The sequence below is a fragment of the Petaurus breviceps genome, unplaced genomic scaffold (genome assembly GCF_028583685.1).
Source record: "Petaurus breviceps papuanus isolate PSGF00001 unplaced genomic scaffold, PetGlider_PUasm1.0 490, whole genome shotgun sequence".
In the NCBI taxonomy this organism is placed as follows: domain Eukaryota; kingdom Metazoa; phylum Chordata; class Mammalia; order Diprotodontia; family Petauridae; genus Petaurus; species Petaurus breviceps.
The window spans coordinates 13256024-13275737 of NW_027186352.1; the positions used below are offsets into that span (position 1 = coordinate 13256024).

The window sequence follows — 19714 nt, forward strand, 5'->3', positions numbered from 1 at the left end:
ACACACACACACACACACACACACACACATTTCCCCAACAAACTGCACTGGAAATACAATCCACTGCAACAAGCAACCATGCCAGGCTCCGGAGAGAAAATGGTCAAGATAAAAAATGGTTGCTTGCCATCTAGGAGCTGGGATCCACTGGAGAGGACAGCATGTTCACAGGGAAGGATACACACACTAATGTGAGGAAGGACAGAGCACAGGCAGGAAGATACTGGGATGAACAGAAGACATTATGTGAAACGGATGGTGTTTTAGGGCCCACACAAAGTGAGGCAGAAAACATCAGCAGGAGAGTGTGTGCGGCACCGTGAGTCCTGAGCCAGGAGATGAAACAAGTTCTCCCCTTGCAGACAGACTCACCACTTCCACGGTTTCTGTTCCAGCTCAGGAAGCTGAGGCCTGGCATTAACTACTTGTCCAAGCTCAGAGAATCCCTTGGTGCCGGTCAATGTCTGGGCTCCTGACTCCCAAACAGAACGCCTCCCATGGAGGCACCCCATATCTCCACACTACCGACTGCAGCTACTGTCCCATCTCTCCCAGAAAGACAAACCTATGTCCTCACTCCTGCGCAAAGTTCCAATCTGACCACTTAGCCGTAAGGCCACAAAGGAACCCAACTGGGCTCATCTGCAGGCATTTTCTGTCCTCCCTCCCCTCAGATTCTAATCTCTTGCTCTCCTCAGGCCCTCCTCTTCCCTTTCTGACCACTATTTCTCAGCCCCCTAAGCAGCTGCTGCCTCACCCTTCACCACCTGCAGGCCCTGGGATGTGCTATCCTTTCTCCTCTCGGGGAGAAAATTTCACTTCTCTCTGAGGACTCATCCATTCCCAGGGGCTGCGAGCACCTCTATCTGGATGACTACCAAATCTATGGAATTTCCACAAAGATTTCTTTAGATAAACTTCCAGTCTGTACCACTAACGCCTGCCAGACATGGCCACCTATCTGTGGGGCCCATCAGCACCTCAAAACTGATGTCATCGTGTCACAAGCTTGCCCAGACTAGATAAGCCTTTCGCCTCCTCCTCACCTGGACTCTCTATCACAACCACCCTCCCCACTCAGCCCTTAGCCAACACCGGGACCTCACTGACAGTGTTTCCTCTTTCCAATCCAATCACACGTTGGTTAAAATTATCTGACAAGAGATCCACAGCTAGAAGTGCCCCCAGAGGCCACCTACTTCAACCTATTTGTTTTAGGGTTAGGATAAACCTATCTGTTTTACAAACTGAGGAAACAGAAGCCTAGAAAGAGCAGGGAACTGTTTACAGGGGTGATTTTCATCATAAGCAATATTAGAAGCCAGATCCTCCAATCAATCAAGGGCAGTTCTTTTCCTTGTACTATGGTTTCTCCTGGAGTAAAAGTCACTCTTCTGACGACCTGAAGAGAGAATACAAACTCCTTCCAAACTGGCTCCAACGTAACCTTCTGGTCTTTTTTCATGAGTTCCCTTCCTGCACCAGGCATGTGACTCCTTGGATCCCCAAAGGAACCTAAGACAGATACAGGTTGAGCAATGAGTTTGGAATCCATAGTTTCTTATAAAGTTCAGATCAACTGTGAACTGGTTCAGCCATTCTGGACAGAAATTTGGGACTACTGCATCCTTAGAAAGTTGTTAAACTGTGCATACCTTTTGGTCCATTTGTCATCATATCATTACTATGCCTATACCATGCAGAGATCAAAGAAAGCAGAAAAAGTCTTCTATCTACAAAAATATGTACACGGCAGGGTTTTTGTGGTGGCCAAGAACTAGGAGCTAAAAGGGTGTTCGTTCTTTGGAGGATGGCTGAACAAACGGTACACGAATGAAAGGGAAAATGTGCCATAAGCAATGAGAGTTTCAGAGAAACTAGAGGACTCATGAACTGATGCAGAGTAATATAAGCAGAATGAGAACAATCTACACAACATCAACATTAAGAAAAAACACCTTTGAAACTCGTAAGAACCAACCGTGAGCTCAGAACCTGATGCTAACGCGTGCTACCCACATCCCACCAGAAAAGCGATGGAGGCAAGACGCACAATGAGGCAGCCCCATGGCCACAGCCACTGGGGGTGCCTGCTCTGGTGGGCAGCATCTCGACATCTGCTCATGGCCTCCCACGACCCTCCTCTGGGGGGCTATGCAAATCAGACACCATTCCAAAGTTCCTGCTACACCCAGGGCCTTCTAACTCCCTTCCTAAAGGAATCACATATTTAATTAAACTTGGGGCGAATCGACAAGCGTGTGAGCTCATGTCTCAATCCTAAGCCACATTTTCCAACATATCTTTCGCTATATTCTCCATTACTCTTTGGCAAGAAAGTAGTCAATTATTAAAGCCTCTGTTGACTTAACTGGGAGAGGACCATCAAATGTTTAGTGACATTCTTGTTGGGTTGTGCCTGACTCTTAGTCTAGATCCCATTTGGGTTTTTTCTTGGCAGACACTAGAGGTGTTTGCCACTTTCTTTTCCACCTCATTTTACAGATGAGGAAACTGAGGCAAACAGAGTGAAATGACTGGCTCAAGGTCACCCATCCCATCAGTGTCTGAGGTCACATCTGAACTATTCAGGCTGAGCACTCCATCTACTGCATCATTTGGCTGCAAATGTTTAACCAAAAGCTCTACCTTTTCAGCGCCTGTAGGGACGATGAGTGTGGTCACTGTGCCTATGCTCATCGTGACTCGTGGGAAGTGCAATGGTCAAGTGCCTCATCAAATGGATGCTTCTGTAAGTGCATAGAGAACCCAGGAGCTGACCTCCTTCTGGGCTGCAAGGTCTGTCTACAGTGACTCAGGTCTCTAGCAGGGCATCAGCATGGAGTTAGGAAGACTTGAGTCCAAACCCTCCCACCAACACTGATTAGCTGAGTGACCCTGGGCAAGTCACTAAATCCCGTTTACCTCAGTTTCCTCATCTGTAAAATGGGAATAATAAAACCTAACTCAGGACCATTGTGAGGATCGAATGATACATACAACCACTTTGGAAACCTCAAAGCACCATAAAAATATTTGCTATTATTATTATTCCTCTAACTCTAACATGCAATGGACACCATCAGAGGCTAGAGGCTGTCAATCACAGCAGAACCTGCCCAAACCTTATTACACAAAGTTGAAACTATTCCTACTGATGTAGGAATGATTGTCACCTCTAGGGGTACAACCACACCACTAATTCACAGATCAGAATAAATACCACTTAGCAAAGTAAAAATGTGAAGATGTGACAGGCAACTGAGACAACACAACCTGATGCTTTCAACAAGATTCTGACGCTGAAAAAGGGGAAACGAGTTTTAAAAAAAACAGCCCCACCATTAACAGTCACTATTTCTTAAGGAAGTTTAAACAACATCAATCAGTGTTCATAGTAAGATCAAAAGAGCCTTAGAAAACTGCTTCAGCCGCAAACACAAAGAATGGGCCCCCACTGCACAGAGGGCCGACAGAGAAAGGCTCATCCTCCGCTCTTCCTGCCAATGTCTCCACCACCGCAGAGGCTGGGGGCCAGGGCCAAAGACTCCATCACCCAATGGGCCAGCCTACAGAGGAACAAGCCCTCAATACTGAGCTAGAAAGCACAGTCTTGTTTCTTGATAGATACATGCACACACACAGGATACACAGTGTAAGTAAAGAAACAAGCAAAGGGCCCTGTGACCTCCTCACTGTGGGTCGACCTTCACACAGGGACTCCCTCTGCCAACACAGATCTTGGCCCATCAAAAACTTTGTTGACCAATCCTAGGAAGTAGCCTAAGGCACAGAAATTAAACGACATACCCAGTATCATACAAGGGCAGGGGCAAGGCCTGAGCTTGGCTCTACCTGCCTCCAGCTCGTTACCTGACCCAAGAACTCTCCAGGCTGCCCAATGGTTCATCCCCACTGAACTTTTTCTATCTTGCCCCTGAAAGCCCTTTACCCTAGAAGCTCACTCCACGCCCCCCGCCCCAGACTCCTCTCCAGCCCTGAGGCTTCTCCTTCTGATTGGCCAGTTATGCCCAGACTCTCCAATTCAAGGAGCTGGCCCAGGCCCAGATGGCTCCATTCCTCTCTGGGCTGCAATGCTAACTCTCCACTTTCCTGAGTCCTGGTGGAGTTATCTTCCCCCATGAAAACATAAGCTACTCGAAGACAAGGACTGTGCTTCTATTTCTATTCCCAGCACTCAGTACGGTGCTCAGGACATCCTAAAGGTTTAATGCACACTTGCTGACTGACTGTCTCAACTCCATCACTACGTCTCTACCTTCAAGCATAATCCCTGGCACATAGTAGGCACTCAACTTGAAAAATAGTTACTGAATTGAACTGAAATAGAATAGGTGGCTGTTTTTAACACCCTGGGATGGTCATTGTGGGCCACAGGCATTCCCCATTTCCTTTTCTTCATCACTGTGAATAGTCAGTGGATCTCCTTCCTATCACTGTAAGACTGTCTGTTGTGTTCCCAGGGCAGACGCAATTCGTACAAGCACAAATAGCCAGAAGAGCTCAGGCTCAGGAAGAAATCCTCTTGCTCGGATTCTGCAGAGGACATGGGATTTAGACCTGATGGGGCCTCGAGGCAGGCCTTCACCGACACTGGGGAAGGCACGATGGGAGAGCTGGCATAATGGTCTGTACCATCCTGAACAATAATATGAAACACAGAGCTAAGGCAAGTTCTTAGTTCGGTTCAAGTTCAAGTTCAAGTGCTGTGTCCCCAAATCATATACAACACTAACACATGCACCCATAAGGAGGGCCTTTAAGGCTATATTATGCTCTAGGGAGTTTTTTTTTTAATTAACAAACAGAAACAGGATCCAAACTCCTCTCCACCTCAGTCAGGTGTGTGACCATAAAGATGCTGTCCTCCACAGAAAGTAATCCCCAAAAGGCTTTCCCCGCCCCCTTCTCGTGTTTTTGTTAAGGAAATCTTCAGAGCATTAAGACTATTTTTAAAGATTTTATAGAGATGGGAAGGCAGGTATAGTTGTTAGCTATTGAAGCCTTCCTGATTATGCTTTTGGGGAAGGCTACCCTCAGCAGTCTCTTTTCAAATTGCTTGTTTTTCAGACTTCTCAAAAATCTGGCTCTGAAAGGTTTGAAATGATTTTGGCGGCAGCATGTATTTCTGTGATCTGGTCAAGTATAAATAGGCTGTAGCCTCTTCCTAAGGACAGCTTCTGCATGAGATATCACCCAGGGCTGTCACTAGAAAAGGAAGTAGACGACTCACCTAAGAGGGAAGCCCCAGAGCTGTTGTTCTGGTGCCACTGAAACCTCCTAACCCCGCAGAGGCCCTGAGCACCTCGGGCAGGCAGAGCAGAGGAGCTGAATCTCAGCAAATGAGGAGGTGTGGGAGGGCCGGCCTGTGTGCCAGCAGGGGCTGAGCTCATCCTGACTTCACAGTCCCCAGTGCTCCTTTCACCGCCTGGGAGAAGAGAAGGTGGCTCCATCTGGTTTCTAGCTCTCGGTGCTCTCAGGATGCCCCGGCTCAGCTAGGATCCCACACCCAGCTCGGGTGAGCTCCTTTTCTTCTCACAGGCTCCTCCCTCAGGGAGGTCAGAGGTGATGGCCTCATGTTCCCCAGACCAGCCGAGCTGTTGGGGCTTTTTATTCGACCAAAAAACTAAGGCAGATGATGACATGTCCTCAGTCATGACAGGCCACAACTAAGTGCTACTTCATCTCTGACAGTGGCATCTTCAGCGGTTCAAAACCCTTGTATGTCCAAGGCCACTTCAGTAGCCTGGAGAAACCTTCTCAGAATCAGGTTTTTAAAAGAATTAAGATACACAAGATTACAAAGGAAACCAATAATGTTGAAATACAGCTATCAAAATACTTTTAAAAAGGGGAAAAAAAACAAGTTCGCAGACTCGAGGTTAAGAATCCCTGACCTAAAGGAACCAGTGTGGGCAGCACCAGATCCAACTTAAGTTAAAAAAAAAAGAGACAAAAGAATGGGCTACAAAAGGATGAATACAGCGAATTAGAGGGCACCCCAAAGAATAATGTCAGGAATGCTAACGAGAAGGAGCTCGGAGAGCTGGCTGGGTCTCCAAGGTACATAACATTGTTATCATTTAGATGCAAGCAAACCAGAGGAGAGGCCAGAGTGGTTGTTCAGGGAAAATGGGATAAGAGGAGCCGAAGAGAGCCAAGACTATTCAACTGTTACTTTGCTTCCTTTTCTCTGCAAAGAAAATGTCTGGAAGAACAAAACGGTTAACAGAGCACAAAAGGAAAAAACCAAGGGAATGGATGCTAAGAAGCAGCTTCCTTGGATTTTCAGGGATTCGGGAGCACAGCTCCCAGGCACACGGGACAGCTGAGCTTCTGGGAGCTCGGAAGAAGAATACAAAGGGGGAGACAATATGACTGCATTGCATAAAGGCAAAGATTTTTCTTCCTTCTAGAAATAGTAAGAAGATGGCTGAAGAATTTGACTTCTATCTCTCTCCAATTTCTAGAATGCATTATTAAAGAGCTGATGTGTAAATGGTGACCACTCAAGGTCAGGAGGGATCAAGCAGATCGGGGATACACCAATCAAGTCTCCACGACCTCCTTTCCTGGGGCCACATGGAACCTGACCCCAGATCTTCCTGGCCCCCAGGCTGGCTCCCTCTCCACTACAACACACTGTCTTTCATTCTACTGTGCCAATCAAACAGAACAGTGACTCTGAACCTAGCAGGACCGGCTGGAGAAACACAAGAGTTAATACTATCCAGTTGCTTGGTGTGTATTACATTTTTAAATACTCCTAATAAAGTTAGGATAACTCTTTATCTACTGAAAGAAAAGAGTTCGTGGAGAATTTACCAAACAGGCAAACTTACCTTCCAAATGCACTTTATTTCCAAGCACCCTTGATATATCAACCTGACTTGTAACTCACAGGCTTCTATATGTAATGCCTCATAAAGACTCACAACAATAAAGTGGCCATTGCATTTGTGGGCAAGAAAGATACACCTAGATCTGCCTGAAGGCATCTGCGTGCTCACAGAAACTCAATGAACCAGCCAATACCTGCTTGCTCATTTGAAAGAAACACCATGGGTTTAACACAAAATCTGAAGTAAAGACGCCATGCAATGTGCTCTAAGCAGACAACCATACTCCCTGCGGAACACTGGGTGACTTTCTGGTGCCTGGACAAACGAATAAATGTAATGTGTTTGTCTGAGGAGGGGGCGTCTTATAAAAACAGGGAGCCCAAGACCCTCGGGAAAGCGGGGCCTACAATGCCCACATACAACTCACCTTTTTGTCTCTGGTCCTTACTTCCCCATAGAAATCTAGAGCCTCTTGTGCCTTTAAAAACTTTCCTCGATGTAATAAATACGCACAGATCATTACACCAGTTCGTCCCTTTCCCGCTTTACAATGAATTGCTGCAACATGATTGTCATCTTCACTTAGCCACTGGTCAAGGTCCTCACAAAAGGGTTTGATGAGCTCTAGCTGGGGTGGGTTGTGGTCTTCAAAAGGATACTGTGCAACTACATTGGAAAGAGAAATGGTCCCATTAGACAATATCCATCTTATCAAACACAACTCTTACCCTAAATCGTTAGACAGTCAGAGGTGGGTTAATTTGATAAACACTCTTTACAACAAAGATTTTCTAAGTAAGGAGTTTAAACCATGAATAGCAGAATTCTAGAGAAAGCATACTGTCACTCCATACACTAACTAATCCATCGTATTCCTCCCCTTACATTCCATTAGACTTCTAGCCTTGGCAAGTCAGGCATCATCCCTACTCCCTGGCCACAGAGAGCAGCACCAGGCTGAAGTAGGTCAGCCAGCTGACCCCACTACCTACAAAAAAGTGCCTCCCATCAAAAGCAGGAACATCTTCAAACATAGCTCATCCTTTCAAAATATAAAGGATATGTAGGCTCAGATGAATGACAAAATAGCTCTTTCTTTTCAATGTTACACAAATAACACTGGCTTTTTAAAGCTGTTCTATCAATTACTAATGTGAGTTCTATCAATTACTAATGTGAGAAATAACAAGTGATTTACTAGTAGCAAATACATAATGGCCAGAAAAATAAAAGTATTCTCCACACAATTTTTTCAAATGTATCACAGATGGATAGACAAGAGCCAAGCCAAAGTGAACACCAAAGGTCTGTCTCCTACACAGTATTTCCGCAGCACGGGAATCCCATCCCACCGAAGCTCCAGAACCCAATCACAATCTCAGGGTGGGCAGTTTTCTAACAGCATCCTGGGGGACACTTTCTCTAACATCCTGAATTACTCCCTGAGCAGCAGAAGTTTGCCTCTTCATTTTTTAAACTACAAACCCAAGCCAATGGCAGGCCCTGGTACTTACCTCTACAGTTAAATTTGGTGGCATCATAATGTCTTTCAGCACATCTGAAAGAAAAGTTAAAATGGTCATTTACATATGTAAAAATCTCCTTTCAGATTCTCAAATGCTAGAGGCTCCAAGTATTCTGGAGTTGTCCACAGTTAAGCACCAGTACCAGAAGTACCATAAAGCTACCCCCTCACCACAATCCTGAGGCAGCAGATAATGCAAGCATCAGCACCCACTTTTAAAGTTGAGGAAACTCAGGGTTAGTGAATTTCCACCTAAGAATCAGAGGATCCAAAGCTTGAAAGGATCCTGAGATTTTCTGGTCCACCTGCATGCGTGTGCCACCCCCTTCCCACCACTGTGGTACAGGCAGAAAAACTAAGGTACAAAAAGGGGAAATCACTTAAGGAAAAAGGAAAGACAAGACAAAGCACAAATCCTAAACCAGGGCTGCAGACACCAGGAAATCCAACATTCTTTCCACTGTGCCCAAGTGGCCCAGAGCAGCCCCTAACAGCGCCAGCACGGACCAGCAGGCTCCAAACCTGTCTGTGAGCCCTTTTCTTTTCCTGAATAGCTTAGGAGGTGTCCACTGTTTATGGGCATCACCCTCAGGCTCAGGTAGTTTTGTTATAATCTATTAACATATTCTTTTAATGTAGACTCCCCAAGTCTTTGCCTCTCAACAGAACTTGTTAACAAATTCATCTGGAGGGTGGAATTAATAAGACCTAATTTAAATGAAAGGCAGGGCATAATGTATGTAGAGCAGGCTGATCTTGGGTTCAAGTGCTACCTCTAAGACATCCTCGGTGTGGTCTCAGACAAGCTGGTCCAGCCCCCTCCGTGTCTAAGAGCCTGGGAGCCCCTGTGCTGAGACTCCACTCCCAAAGGAGACCACAGGTTCAGAACTATGCCTTCCCACACAGAAAATAAGAGAGAAAACTAATACAAGTTCAGAAAAAAATAAGAGGATTCTGGAAAAATTTATTTTACTGCTTCATAACTTGCTCATTTACATATAGCTTCTGAAATAATCCTGGTGAGACAAGGTGGGCATCACTTACCCCCCTTAAACTGGGGTCAAAATATAGAATGGGGGAAGGAGGAAAATGCAAGACCAGAAGGGCCTTCTTGTTCAGGCCCAGGTTGGAGGCCCTTCCAACTGCGCTTTCTATATCATAAGAGGTCAAACTGATCTAATCTTTAAAAGAAACAAGGAATTCTTATAATATATCAAGTATTTTCAAATGTTGTACAAATGTTTGAAACATATATTTAAAATATATCAAGTATTTTCAGAATCTTATTTATTACCTATCATGAAGGAATGGGACACTCTACTTACATTTTCTAGCTGACTAAAATTATCCCTCTAAGCACTAAAGCTCATTTTTGATTAACATTTTCCTAAAATATATACATATATTACTGTCCTTTTAAATAGCGTAGTGAATATACGTTGAACACTTCCTGATGACCAAGATTCCTTTGCAGATTTCAAGGTTACAAAGCCAAGAAGAGCCAGGTTTCACCTTTGTTCAAGCTACAAAACTATAATCCCTGCTCATTCTTTTCTGTCCTGAGCCTTGATCAAATGAAGTCAGTATTTTCCTTGTTCCTAACTGCTAGCTACCACTGCCAGCATTCCCTCAGCTGCTCACACTTTAAGCCAAAGAGAATAAGTGGCAGCAGAAAGGCACAATGGAAAAAGTCCTCCACTGGAAGCCACTGGCCTGACTTCTCCTATTCACCAGCTGTACAGTCTTGGCCAAGCCCTTTCCTCGATGGGCCTGAAGAGACAGCCTCAGAGCACCTCCATCTGGAGGTCAACAATCCCATATCCTCAATCTGCCCCTCACGAGTCAAAAAGAAGTGATTCCAGAGCAAAGAAAACAAGAAACCTCCACAGTAACTCACATTGAAACGGCCCCTTTGGGGCTCACAAAATCTGTTCCTTCTAACCACCCTGGGGAATGGCGAGGGCCAACAGTCTCTACTTTCCCACTTTACAGATGCAATGAATGAGCGACCTGCCAGCGGCCACACAGCCCACATGGGCCAGGTAAGTTCTAGGTGTCCTGACACTGAGCTCTCGTTGTTCTCTTTTGAAAATAGCAAGTTACTACATCTTGCTTTTGATGCTGATTTATATAACATTCATCCCAAGTATAAGTACAGGGATCAAATGCTCTGAGATAACAGAAATCTCACTGCTACAGAGTGAGATAATTAAAATATACAATAAAAAATAAAAATAAATCATTTTGGAATTACAAAAGGTTTTTTAAAAAGCATAAATGCCTAATCTTAAACATATTCTCATCTAAACAAATTAGTACACAATTTCTGATGGATTTTTTTCCCAAAAATTTTCAGGAGGAAAAAAAGCTATCAGAAAAACCTGCTCCCTTCCAAATATAATGGAACTAAAAATGGGAAAAATCTATTTTCCCCTGGGGCCCTCACATCACCACTAAGAAAAAAAAAAGGAGACAAAGTTGCTTACACATAGAAAATCCCTGTAATACTGCCCTAGAAAATAGAAACCACCCAATCCAAGCGTTCAAGCAACATTTCTGAGTTCCATAGAGAGGCCAAAAGAGTGTTCTGACGGCATCCCCATGGAATGGATGCCAAGAACAAAGAACCACCTCTAACTCCAAAGTGCAGGTCCTGGGGAAGGCTGGCAGCCGAGTCATCACTGCCTAGGAGCAGGCAGCTCTGCTGGGAATTACCCTTCCAGTGACCACGTGGTCACAGGCTTTCAAGAACGGCAGGATGCCAAGGCATTTAAAGCAGATCAAGTAACAGGAATCCTTGCCAACACCCCAGTTCACCTCATCACCACACTTGCTAAATGAGCTAATGATATTTTCAATCAGACTTCTTGAACTAATTGTTTTACAAATATAATTCAGTAAAATAATATCTTTAATGATAGCTCACCCTAGAAAGGAAATAACTTTAAGGGCTATTTTTAGAAGCAAGGAAACATACTTACAGATTGTATATCTTGTAATGATTTTTATGCTTTGAATCCAAAAACCTTCAAGTAAAGAAAAAAAGTCATTATTAACATAAATAATTAACTTAATGTTAACACTCAAGAAAACTTTGAAGATTGAGATTTTTTTTCTAACTTCAAGCAATCTTTACATTCAGTGAGGTAAGATTCCTGAAAAACCTTCCTCAGTATGTACCAGGGCAGGGGTTGGGGGAGTACATATAGTTTATGTTACATTAATGTTATCCTTAAATGATGCTACTATTCTATCCATTTATGTATGGTAGAGTGAGGAAAGCACTTGATTTGAAATCAAAAGCCCTTCACTGGAATCGCAGCCCTGCACTTATTCACTTAAATCCTGGAATAGGTTTTCTCATTTGTAAAGCTTATGAGGAAGGTACCTCCCAGCTCTGTACCCTTTGATCTAATGGCCTTGGGTGGTGAAAAAGTTGCATCTTAATGCTCACTCATCTTTAGTTGTCTTTGTAACTCTATATAGTTTATCTCATGCACTGAAAAACATTCTGGTAAGACACCCATCCACAGGCTTTACCAGACTGACCACAAAGGGGTCCTTGACACAAAAAAGGTGAAGAACTCCTGAACTACAAAGAAGTCAAAGCAAGAGAAAGCAAGAAATTACTATGATGGTGTTAATGTATTGCTCTGATCAGATCTGAATTTTAAAATAATTTTATACCAGCATCAAAATTTGGTTTGAAAAGAATCCAGCTTACACAGATGTTTTTTTTTAAAAGGATTCGCTCTATTAAATGGGAAATATCCAGACACACATGTTCACATGCATAAACCTGAAATTGCACTGAAGCCTTTGCCCCTTCTGAGGAGCAAGGCTGCCTCAGCCCAGTGACCCTGCACAGCCCAACATGGAGTGATGTACTCTCTCGCCACTGTTCAGACCATCCATGAGCACCTGGGGGAGGGTCTTGTTCCAGAAGCTCTCTCTTCTCTGTTCTGTTCTTTCCCACCAGTCCTCATACTTTCCCCCTGGGTTTCATAGTTTCTATTCTGGAGTGACACCCACAATATTTTTTCTTCTGTAGGAATACTTTTTGTTGTTGTTATTGAGTGGTTTTTCAGTCATGTCTGACTCTCTGTGACTCCTTTGGGGGTTTTCTTGGCAGAGATACTGGAGGTGTTTGCCCTTTCCTTCTCCAGCTCATTTTACAGATGAGGGAACTGAGGCAAACAGAGTGAAGTGACTTGCCCAGGGTCACAGAGCTAGTAAGTGTTTGGGGCCACATTTGAATGACCTCAGGTCAGGTGCTCCAGCCACCGCTGCACTGCCTAGTTGCTCGGGGTGCCTATTTATGTTTTACAAACAGCGTAGGGGCCAGAAACGAAAAAGCAGAGGCTCGGGAGGGCCTGAGTTCAAACAAGAAACTACACCTAAACAAGCTGGGCAAATGGAAACATCCAGCTGTCAGGGAGCTGAAGTCAACCTTGCTATAAAGATCCACTTTTGTCTCCTTGGTTGGCAGTGCAGGGTAAGGAAGAGTACAGTAAACTTCAAGTGACAGCCCAGTCACTCCAAAGGCTCAAGAGAGCTGAAGAGAACCCCTGGATTGGAAAGCAGAGGGAGAGACATCCCAAACCCCAGAGTCAGCCAACGGCAGAACTGAGGCAACAGCTCCAATTTCTTGACTCATCATTCAAATTCTCTTTCCATTCCACTCTATTACCTCCATGGTCCAGCTTTTGTTCATATACAATTGCTCATTCGATGATTTCCAAATTGTCATAAGCCCCCAAATGCTTGTAATATAGAACAATGAATACCTGGACCCTTAAAACAACAAGTAGAAGAAGTCATGTGAATCAGCCAATAGCCATCTATGAAAGTCACTCATTACAGTGAGGGCCAAGTCCCAGAATCCTCACCTCGGAACAGCATCCTCTCAGAGCCAAGTGTCGGATTATGTGTGCATCAAAAAAAACAATACTACATCAATATGAGAAAAACTAGGCGAGATTTTTGCCAGAACATATAAGTTCTAAAAACTCTGCTTATCTGTGACTGCCAAACTGTTCTTCCAATTTCTTCAAAATGTCAATAATTTCTACCTAGTTTACTATGCATGCCATTTCTTCCTCTAAAAATAAGCAGATGACTGCAATTTTGGTGCAAAGGATAGTCAAATCAAAAGAAAATACCATAATTATATAATGCATATGTTGACGTCATACACACATAATAAACGCTAAGACCTGACATTAACAATACTTCACATCAGCCATGGCAGGATATGTTCAAATTCAATTCAAACATTTATTAAGGAAGCCCTGAACTGTGCAAGATACTGCACGAGTCCCCAGGAATACAAAGACAAAAAAGTAAACCATTCTCTGACCTCAAGGTTGTATCGCACATTCAAACTGAAGGGAAGCAAGCTGCTCGATCTCAGAAAACTAAACCAAAACAAATTTGAGTTCTCAGTTCCAGTGCTCCAGAGGCATTAAGCTAAGATCAAACGTATACATGTGAATATCTTTCAATAACAAAAAAATCCCATATCTTAACATTCTCTCTAGAGCAAAAACCCCACTGCTGCCCAGGAGAGGCTGCTGCTCTTCCTTCAGACACACCATGGATCCTGGTCTGCTTCGTATCCACAACAGTTTTTTTTCCTAGGGAAATTCTCTTCCAATTTTATAAATCTGGCAATTTTCCTAAGGGATGATAGATGACAAAATTTTCCACCTTTTCCAGGTGGAAAATAAGACAGGAAAAATAGGGCCATTCAAGGTTATGCAGTAAATACGCCAAGTCACTGGTTCAAACAAAACTGTTATCTACACTCACAGTGGATGACTAACCAAAAATGGTGGACAGCGCATTTATTAGTAATAGGAATGCCATCCATCTGCCAGGAATAGTATTAAGGACTCGGGATACAAATACAAACAGTCTCCATCCAACAAGAGACAAAGGGAGACAAAAGGTGAGATAAGGGACCTTCAGCAATGGAGCAGTAAGCTCTCTCAGAGGTGACTACCAAAGGAAGTTTCCTTTTTAGTTTGGGAATGAACCATTCAACATTCAGGTTATTCATCCCTCCCAATATAGAATCATATAAAGCAAAGTTGATTTTAAAGTTTTTTTGCTCTTTCATGAAGTGAATGGTAGAGATTTCTATCAGACACCCTGTCACTGCTGGGAGACCACCGCCCACTCGACTTAAGAGGGCGGCCCCTCCTCCCACATGCCACGCTTCTTCAAACACAAGTGGGGAACCAAAGCCAAGGGCCTTTGAGTCGCTGACGCTTTGGGTTTTGTACCGCCCCTCCTTCCACTGAGCCACACTGCCTGCCTGATTCTGTTCCTTGCCCAGTAGAGGGCCTCTCTTCCTATGTTTTGTTATTATTCAGTTGGGTCCAACACCATTCAGGGTTTTCTGGGCAAAGATAGCTGAGGGGTTTGCCACTTCCTTCTCCAACTCATTTTACAGATGAGGAAAGTGAGGCAATCAAGGTGAAATGACTTGCCCAGGGTCATATGGCTAGCAAGTGTCTGAAGTTGGATTTGAACTCATGAAGGTAAGTCTTCCGGACTCCAGGCTCAGCAAGCTATCCACTGCCCCTCCTAGCTGCCCTCTCTTCCTCCTATGTTAATGAAGATAAAAGGACCTTACAGCAGTAACCCAGTTTTAATCATTAACCCAAATCTAGAACATCCCTCAGTTTCTACCCTTTTGCTTTACTCAGAGCCCCTGCTTGTGTCCTGACACCCCCACTCCCACCTCTGATCATTCCCTCTCTTCCATCTTCAATCTGTTCATCGCCCAGGAGTCCTCACCCTACCCCCAATCCTTTATTGAAACAAACCAACAACCAGTCCTTCACCTGCCTCTGCCACCCCCACAAGCTTTGGTTCTATCTCTGCCTTTCCCAAATAAACTTCATCTCCTCATCTCTCACTGCTCTGTCTCCCTTTGGATCCCCCACTAAACGCTCTCCCCCACGTTATCAAAGATCTCTTATCCAGATCTGCAGACCCACAGGGCCATGCCACCATTCGGTTTAATTTCTCCAGCTGTTTTTACTGCTGGCCACATCCCTCCCCCAAAATACTCTCTGGCCTTCCCTGGGCCATCCTCCAATGTCATCATTCCTTTGGAAGTGTCCTTTGGTGGATCCTCAGCCATCTCCTGACCACAAAGATCTGTCCCAAATCCAGCTATCTTCTTTGTCTATGCTTTCCCTCAGTGATTTTGTCATTTTCCATGGATTAAGTGAAATCTCTAAAGAGAACATGCTCAAATCTATGTAATATCCAATGCTAATCTCTCTCCGGAATGCCGGTCCTGTATAATCAGAGCCGCTTTATGTGTATATCTACTGGCATTTCAAACTCAACAGGTTGAAAATGGAATTCATCTCATCTTTCCCCCAAATCCACTCCTTCCTAGACTTTCCTATTTCTGTTCAGTACATGGTTCATGAACTCGGAAACATCCTTGACTCTTGACTCTTCGTCAACCCCTGTAACCAATTAGTTGCCAAGTGTGATTGATGCTACCTCCACATGTCTGACTCCAGTGTCTCCCTCTCTAGCTCAGGCCCTCAGGCCTTCTCTCTGTGACTATCACAACAGCCTCCTCAGGAGTCCCAACGCTTCTAGTTTCTTTCTTCAATCCATGCTCCACACAGATGTCAAACTGATCTTTCTAAAGAAGGTTTAGGTCTGACTGTTCCATTCTCATAATCAAAGTCTCCGCTACTGCCTCTAAAATAAACAGACACCCAACTCAGCATTTACCACCCTACTACAATTGGGTTTTCTACCTCCTTTCCAGACACTGGTTCCCCTTCACGTTCCACACTGCAGCCAAGCTAGTCCCTGATCTAGCCTCCAAACCTGCTATGTCATCTCCCCTGCTAGAAACAAACTCTCTCCTCTCTTCCATCTCTTAGGATGGATTGCTGCCTTGTACAGTATGTCTTCCATGATTTCCCACAAAGACGAACATTCTCTCCTTCCTCATATTACTTTGTATTTCTTATCTGTGAATGTGCTGTATCTTCCCAGTTACATATAAGTTCTGTGAGGAACGAGCCCATCTTGTTTGTCTTTGTAACCATCTCTTTCTCACACTGGTGGCAAGTCATACATATTCAATGTTTTAACATTAACCATTAAAATGCTGAGTGACTGGCTTGTATTTGGAATAGCATACTGAAAACTGAGTCAGTCCAATTCGTGCAATACAAAACACCTCTCAGGCTAGTTTTTCATAAAATTAAACTTTGGGTAAACTGTTACCGATGAGAAATCAAGTGCAGATCTGAGAAAAGCCAGCTTAGTTTTTAAAAATTGCATAAATTCGCCCGATAGAATTCCAAAAGGGGATATATAGAACATTGACACTTTTTTGTAGCAGAGAGGCTCCAGCCAACTCAGCAAAGTGCTTGTGGTAGAGGGTTCTTCTCCAGGTGATGATGCCCTCAGCTCTGCTCGGGAGCATCTGCTGTGCTGAGATCACTTGCTGCCTCACTTTTAGTCACACCTCCCAAAGAGGACTGAGCACAAGAAGAGGAATTCAGTGAGTACAAGGCACTTTCCAAATCTCTATTCTATTTCGCCTTTATTTTAGTTGGGTATACCATGTTAGGGTCCACAGCCAGCCATACAGTGTGCAAGGTATGCCTTTAGGAGTTAATGATTTCAAAAGGCACACAGCAATGCTTCATAATCACACCTTGTTCCAATTTTACAGAAACCCCAGGTCATTCCCTTATTATATAATCACCACTGCCATTTTCACTATTTGCTGATACAGCATATACCAAGTATGTAATTTAGATAAGCAAAATTTTAAAATCGAATACAATGTAGTCACTTATCCACTTTAACAACAGGTTTCTAATTAATAAGTTCATATAAAACAGATCAATGCTGAATACTCACACTCACTAAAATGGGATGCTACCTATGACAATATAAGGCAGGAAAATAATGCGAACATCTGAAAAATACAGTTGAACCATTTAGGGAAATCAGACTGGCCAAAGCAGCAACAGCAGCAGCGACTGAGAAGACAGAACACCTTTTATCTGAAATCAAAATATTCCTGACAAAAAAACTTTGAAGGGTTTGAGAACTCTGATCAAGCAACATCCACGCAGGACTCTCGCAGAGCCCATCTTCTGACAGAGAAGTGGGGCCTGACTTTGTCAGTCTTAGCCAAGGTAGTGATTCGTTTTGCTTGACTATGCATATGTGTTACAAAACTTCTGTTTTCCTTTATTGAGTATAAGGGCAGAGGAGGGAGAAGGGGAGGGGAGGGGCCATTCAAGTGCCTCTTATAAAATGGACAACGGGATGGAAAGCCTGAAAGAAGCAAAAATGAGCAGAACACCACTGAATTTATTGTATGTTTAAAGTAATGCAAACTGTACATTAGACAGCTCTGTCATGTCATGTCATCCTCTTCTGTTATACTCTGCCTATGAAAATGCTCCTTCTGTCTGTTTGGATGAGGAGAGGCAAAGAGGGGAGGGGAGAGGAGAGGAGGAGAGGGAGAGAGAGTGGAGAGACAGAGAGAGACAGAGAAGGGGGAGGGGGGGAGGGAAAAGGGGAAGAAGAGGGGGGGGGAGAGAAGAGAAGAGAAGAGAAGAGAAGAGAAGAGAAGAGAAGAGAAGAGAAGAGAAGAGAAGAGAAGAGAAGAGAAGAGAAGAGAAGAGAAGAGAAGAGAGAATTCTTTTTTGGTCAACACAAAAAAATTGACTCAGTACAACGGACAGCTCCCCAATCAGGACCAAAACAAAGAATTTCAGCATAGAAAAGAGGGAGGAGGGAGAATTATGGCATCACAGACTTAAGAGTTGGAAAGCAGCCCTCCTCTGGTGAGGTCATTTCCTCACAGTACACAAACTGAGGCACTCTGGAGGCCAATGCTAGGCTTCAAGTCCAGAAGTACTGAGTTCAAATCCTACAGACATTGTGACCCTGGGCAAGTACCTTCACCCCTCTCAGGCTGACTTTCCTCATGTGTAAAATAGGGCCAGCCCCTACTTCCCAGGGAATAGGATAGCTAGATGGGCCAATGGATAGAGTGCCAGGCCTGGAGCCAGGAAGACTCAATCTTCTTACATTCAAATCTGGCCTCAAACTGTGTGACCCTAGTCAAGTCACTTAACCCTGTTTGCCTCAGTTCCCTCATCTGTAAAATGAGCTGGAGAAGGAAACGGCAAACCACTCCAGTATCTTTGCTAAGAAAACCCCAAACAGGGTCACGAAGAGTCAGACACGACTGAAACAAATGAACAACACTACCACTTCCCAGGGCTGAAATGGGACATATGAGATAATATTCATAAGGCACGCACCATAATTTCTGGAACACAGTAGGCCTAATAAATGCCCGCTCCCCTAGGAACTATTTAAGAGGAATATGTCCCCTGATTTTTGGAAATCTATTCAATACTGAATAACCAGGAATCCTGTTCTAAAATCTACAGAAAAATGTTTTACCTGACTTACACATGTGTAAATTTACATCAAACTGTTTGCCTTCTCAAGGATGGGGGAGGGACAGACAGAATTTGGAAATCATCACTTTTTTAAAAGAATTTCTAAAACTGTTCTTACATGTAATTGGAAAAAATTTTTCAAATAAAATTTATAGTCAATCTTTGAATTTCTATTTATGCTACCATCTAAAACTGCTTTTTCTCTTAACCCAATTAAAACAAAATCAAGAAATTCTAATCCTTAACTACTGGAATTATTTTTTATGTTCCCAGGAAAAAAGAAAGGAAAAGCTAAGATGGGCACACAGACACACACACTCACAGGTGCTCCCAACACAGCGTCACCTAAGTCTAAATCTGCGCTCAGATCCTTGGACACTCTTCATGGTACACTGACCATGTGCCGTGTCACCTGCCTGTACAGCGCCACTTTCGGGAGTAGTTCCATTTCACTTCTGTATTAAACAAATAGGGAAATGCCAATCAACAACTATCTAATTACTCTATCCAGACTCTTTCAAACGAAACTGCTGCTGATAAAAACAATAACAGCTAACATTTCTAGAACACCTAATACATGCTAGGTGCCGTGCTAAGTACTTTACAATTATTCTCTCATTTGGTCCTCAAAATAACTCTGGTACACATTATTGTCATCCCCATTTTACAGATAAGAAAACTGAGGCTAACAGCTAATGAGCTGCTGAGGGTCACAGAACTATTAAGTGTCTGAGGCTGGATCTGAACTCAGGTCTTCGCACCTCCAGGCCTGATGTTCTATCGACTGTACCACCAACTTGACCATTATGATTTTCCTTCAAGAACTAGTAAAGATTTGATAAAAT

The 19714-nt window shown here is 43.7% G+C and overlaps 1 protein-coding gene across 4 annotated transcripts in view; it reads right to left on the reverse strand.

The window, feature by feature from the left end:
* PTEN (phosphatase and tensin homolog) overlaps positions 1-19714 on the reverse strand; it is a 47507-nt gene that overhangs the window by 20532 nt on the left and 7261 nt on the right. Inside the window, exons 2-5 of one of the 4 annotated variants that reach the window (XM_069101788.1) lie at positions 12310-12956; positions 11370-11414; positions 8378-8421; positions 7291-7529 (exon numbers count right to left, since the gene is read on the reverse strand). In XM_069101788.1, the coding sequence (XP_068957889.1) occupies positions 7291-7529; positions 8378-8421; positions 11370-11414; positions 12310-12374 (393 nt within the window). In that variant the 5' untranslated portion in view covers positions 12375-12956. Of the gene's footprint in view, positions 1-7290; positions 7530-8377; positions 8422-11369; positions 11415-12309; positions 13666-19714 lie in introns of those variants that run through there. The other 3 variants (XM_069101786.1, XM_069101785.1, XM_069101789.1) reach the window with 3 other exon arrangements.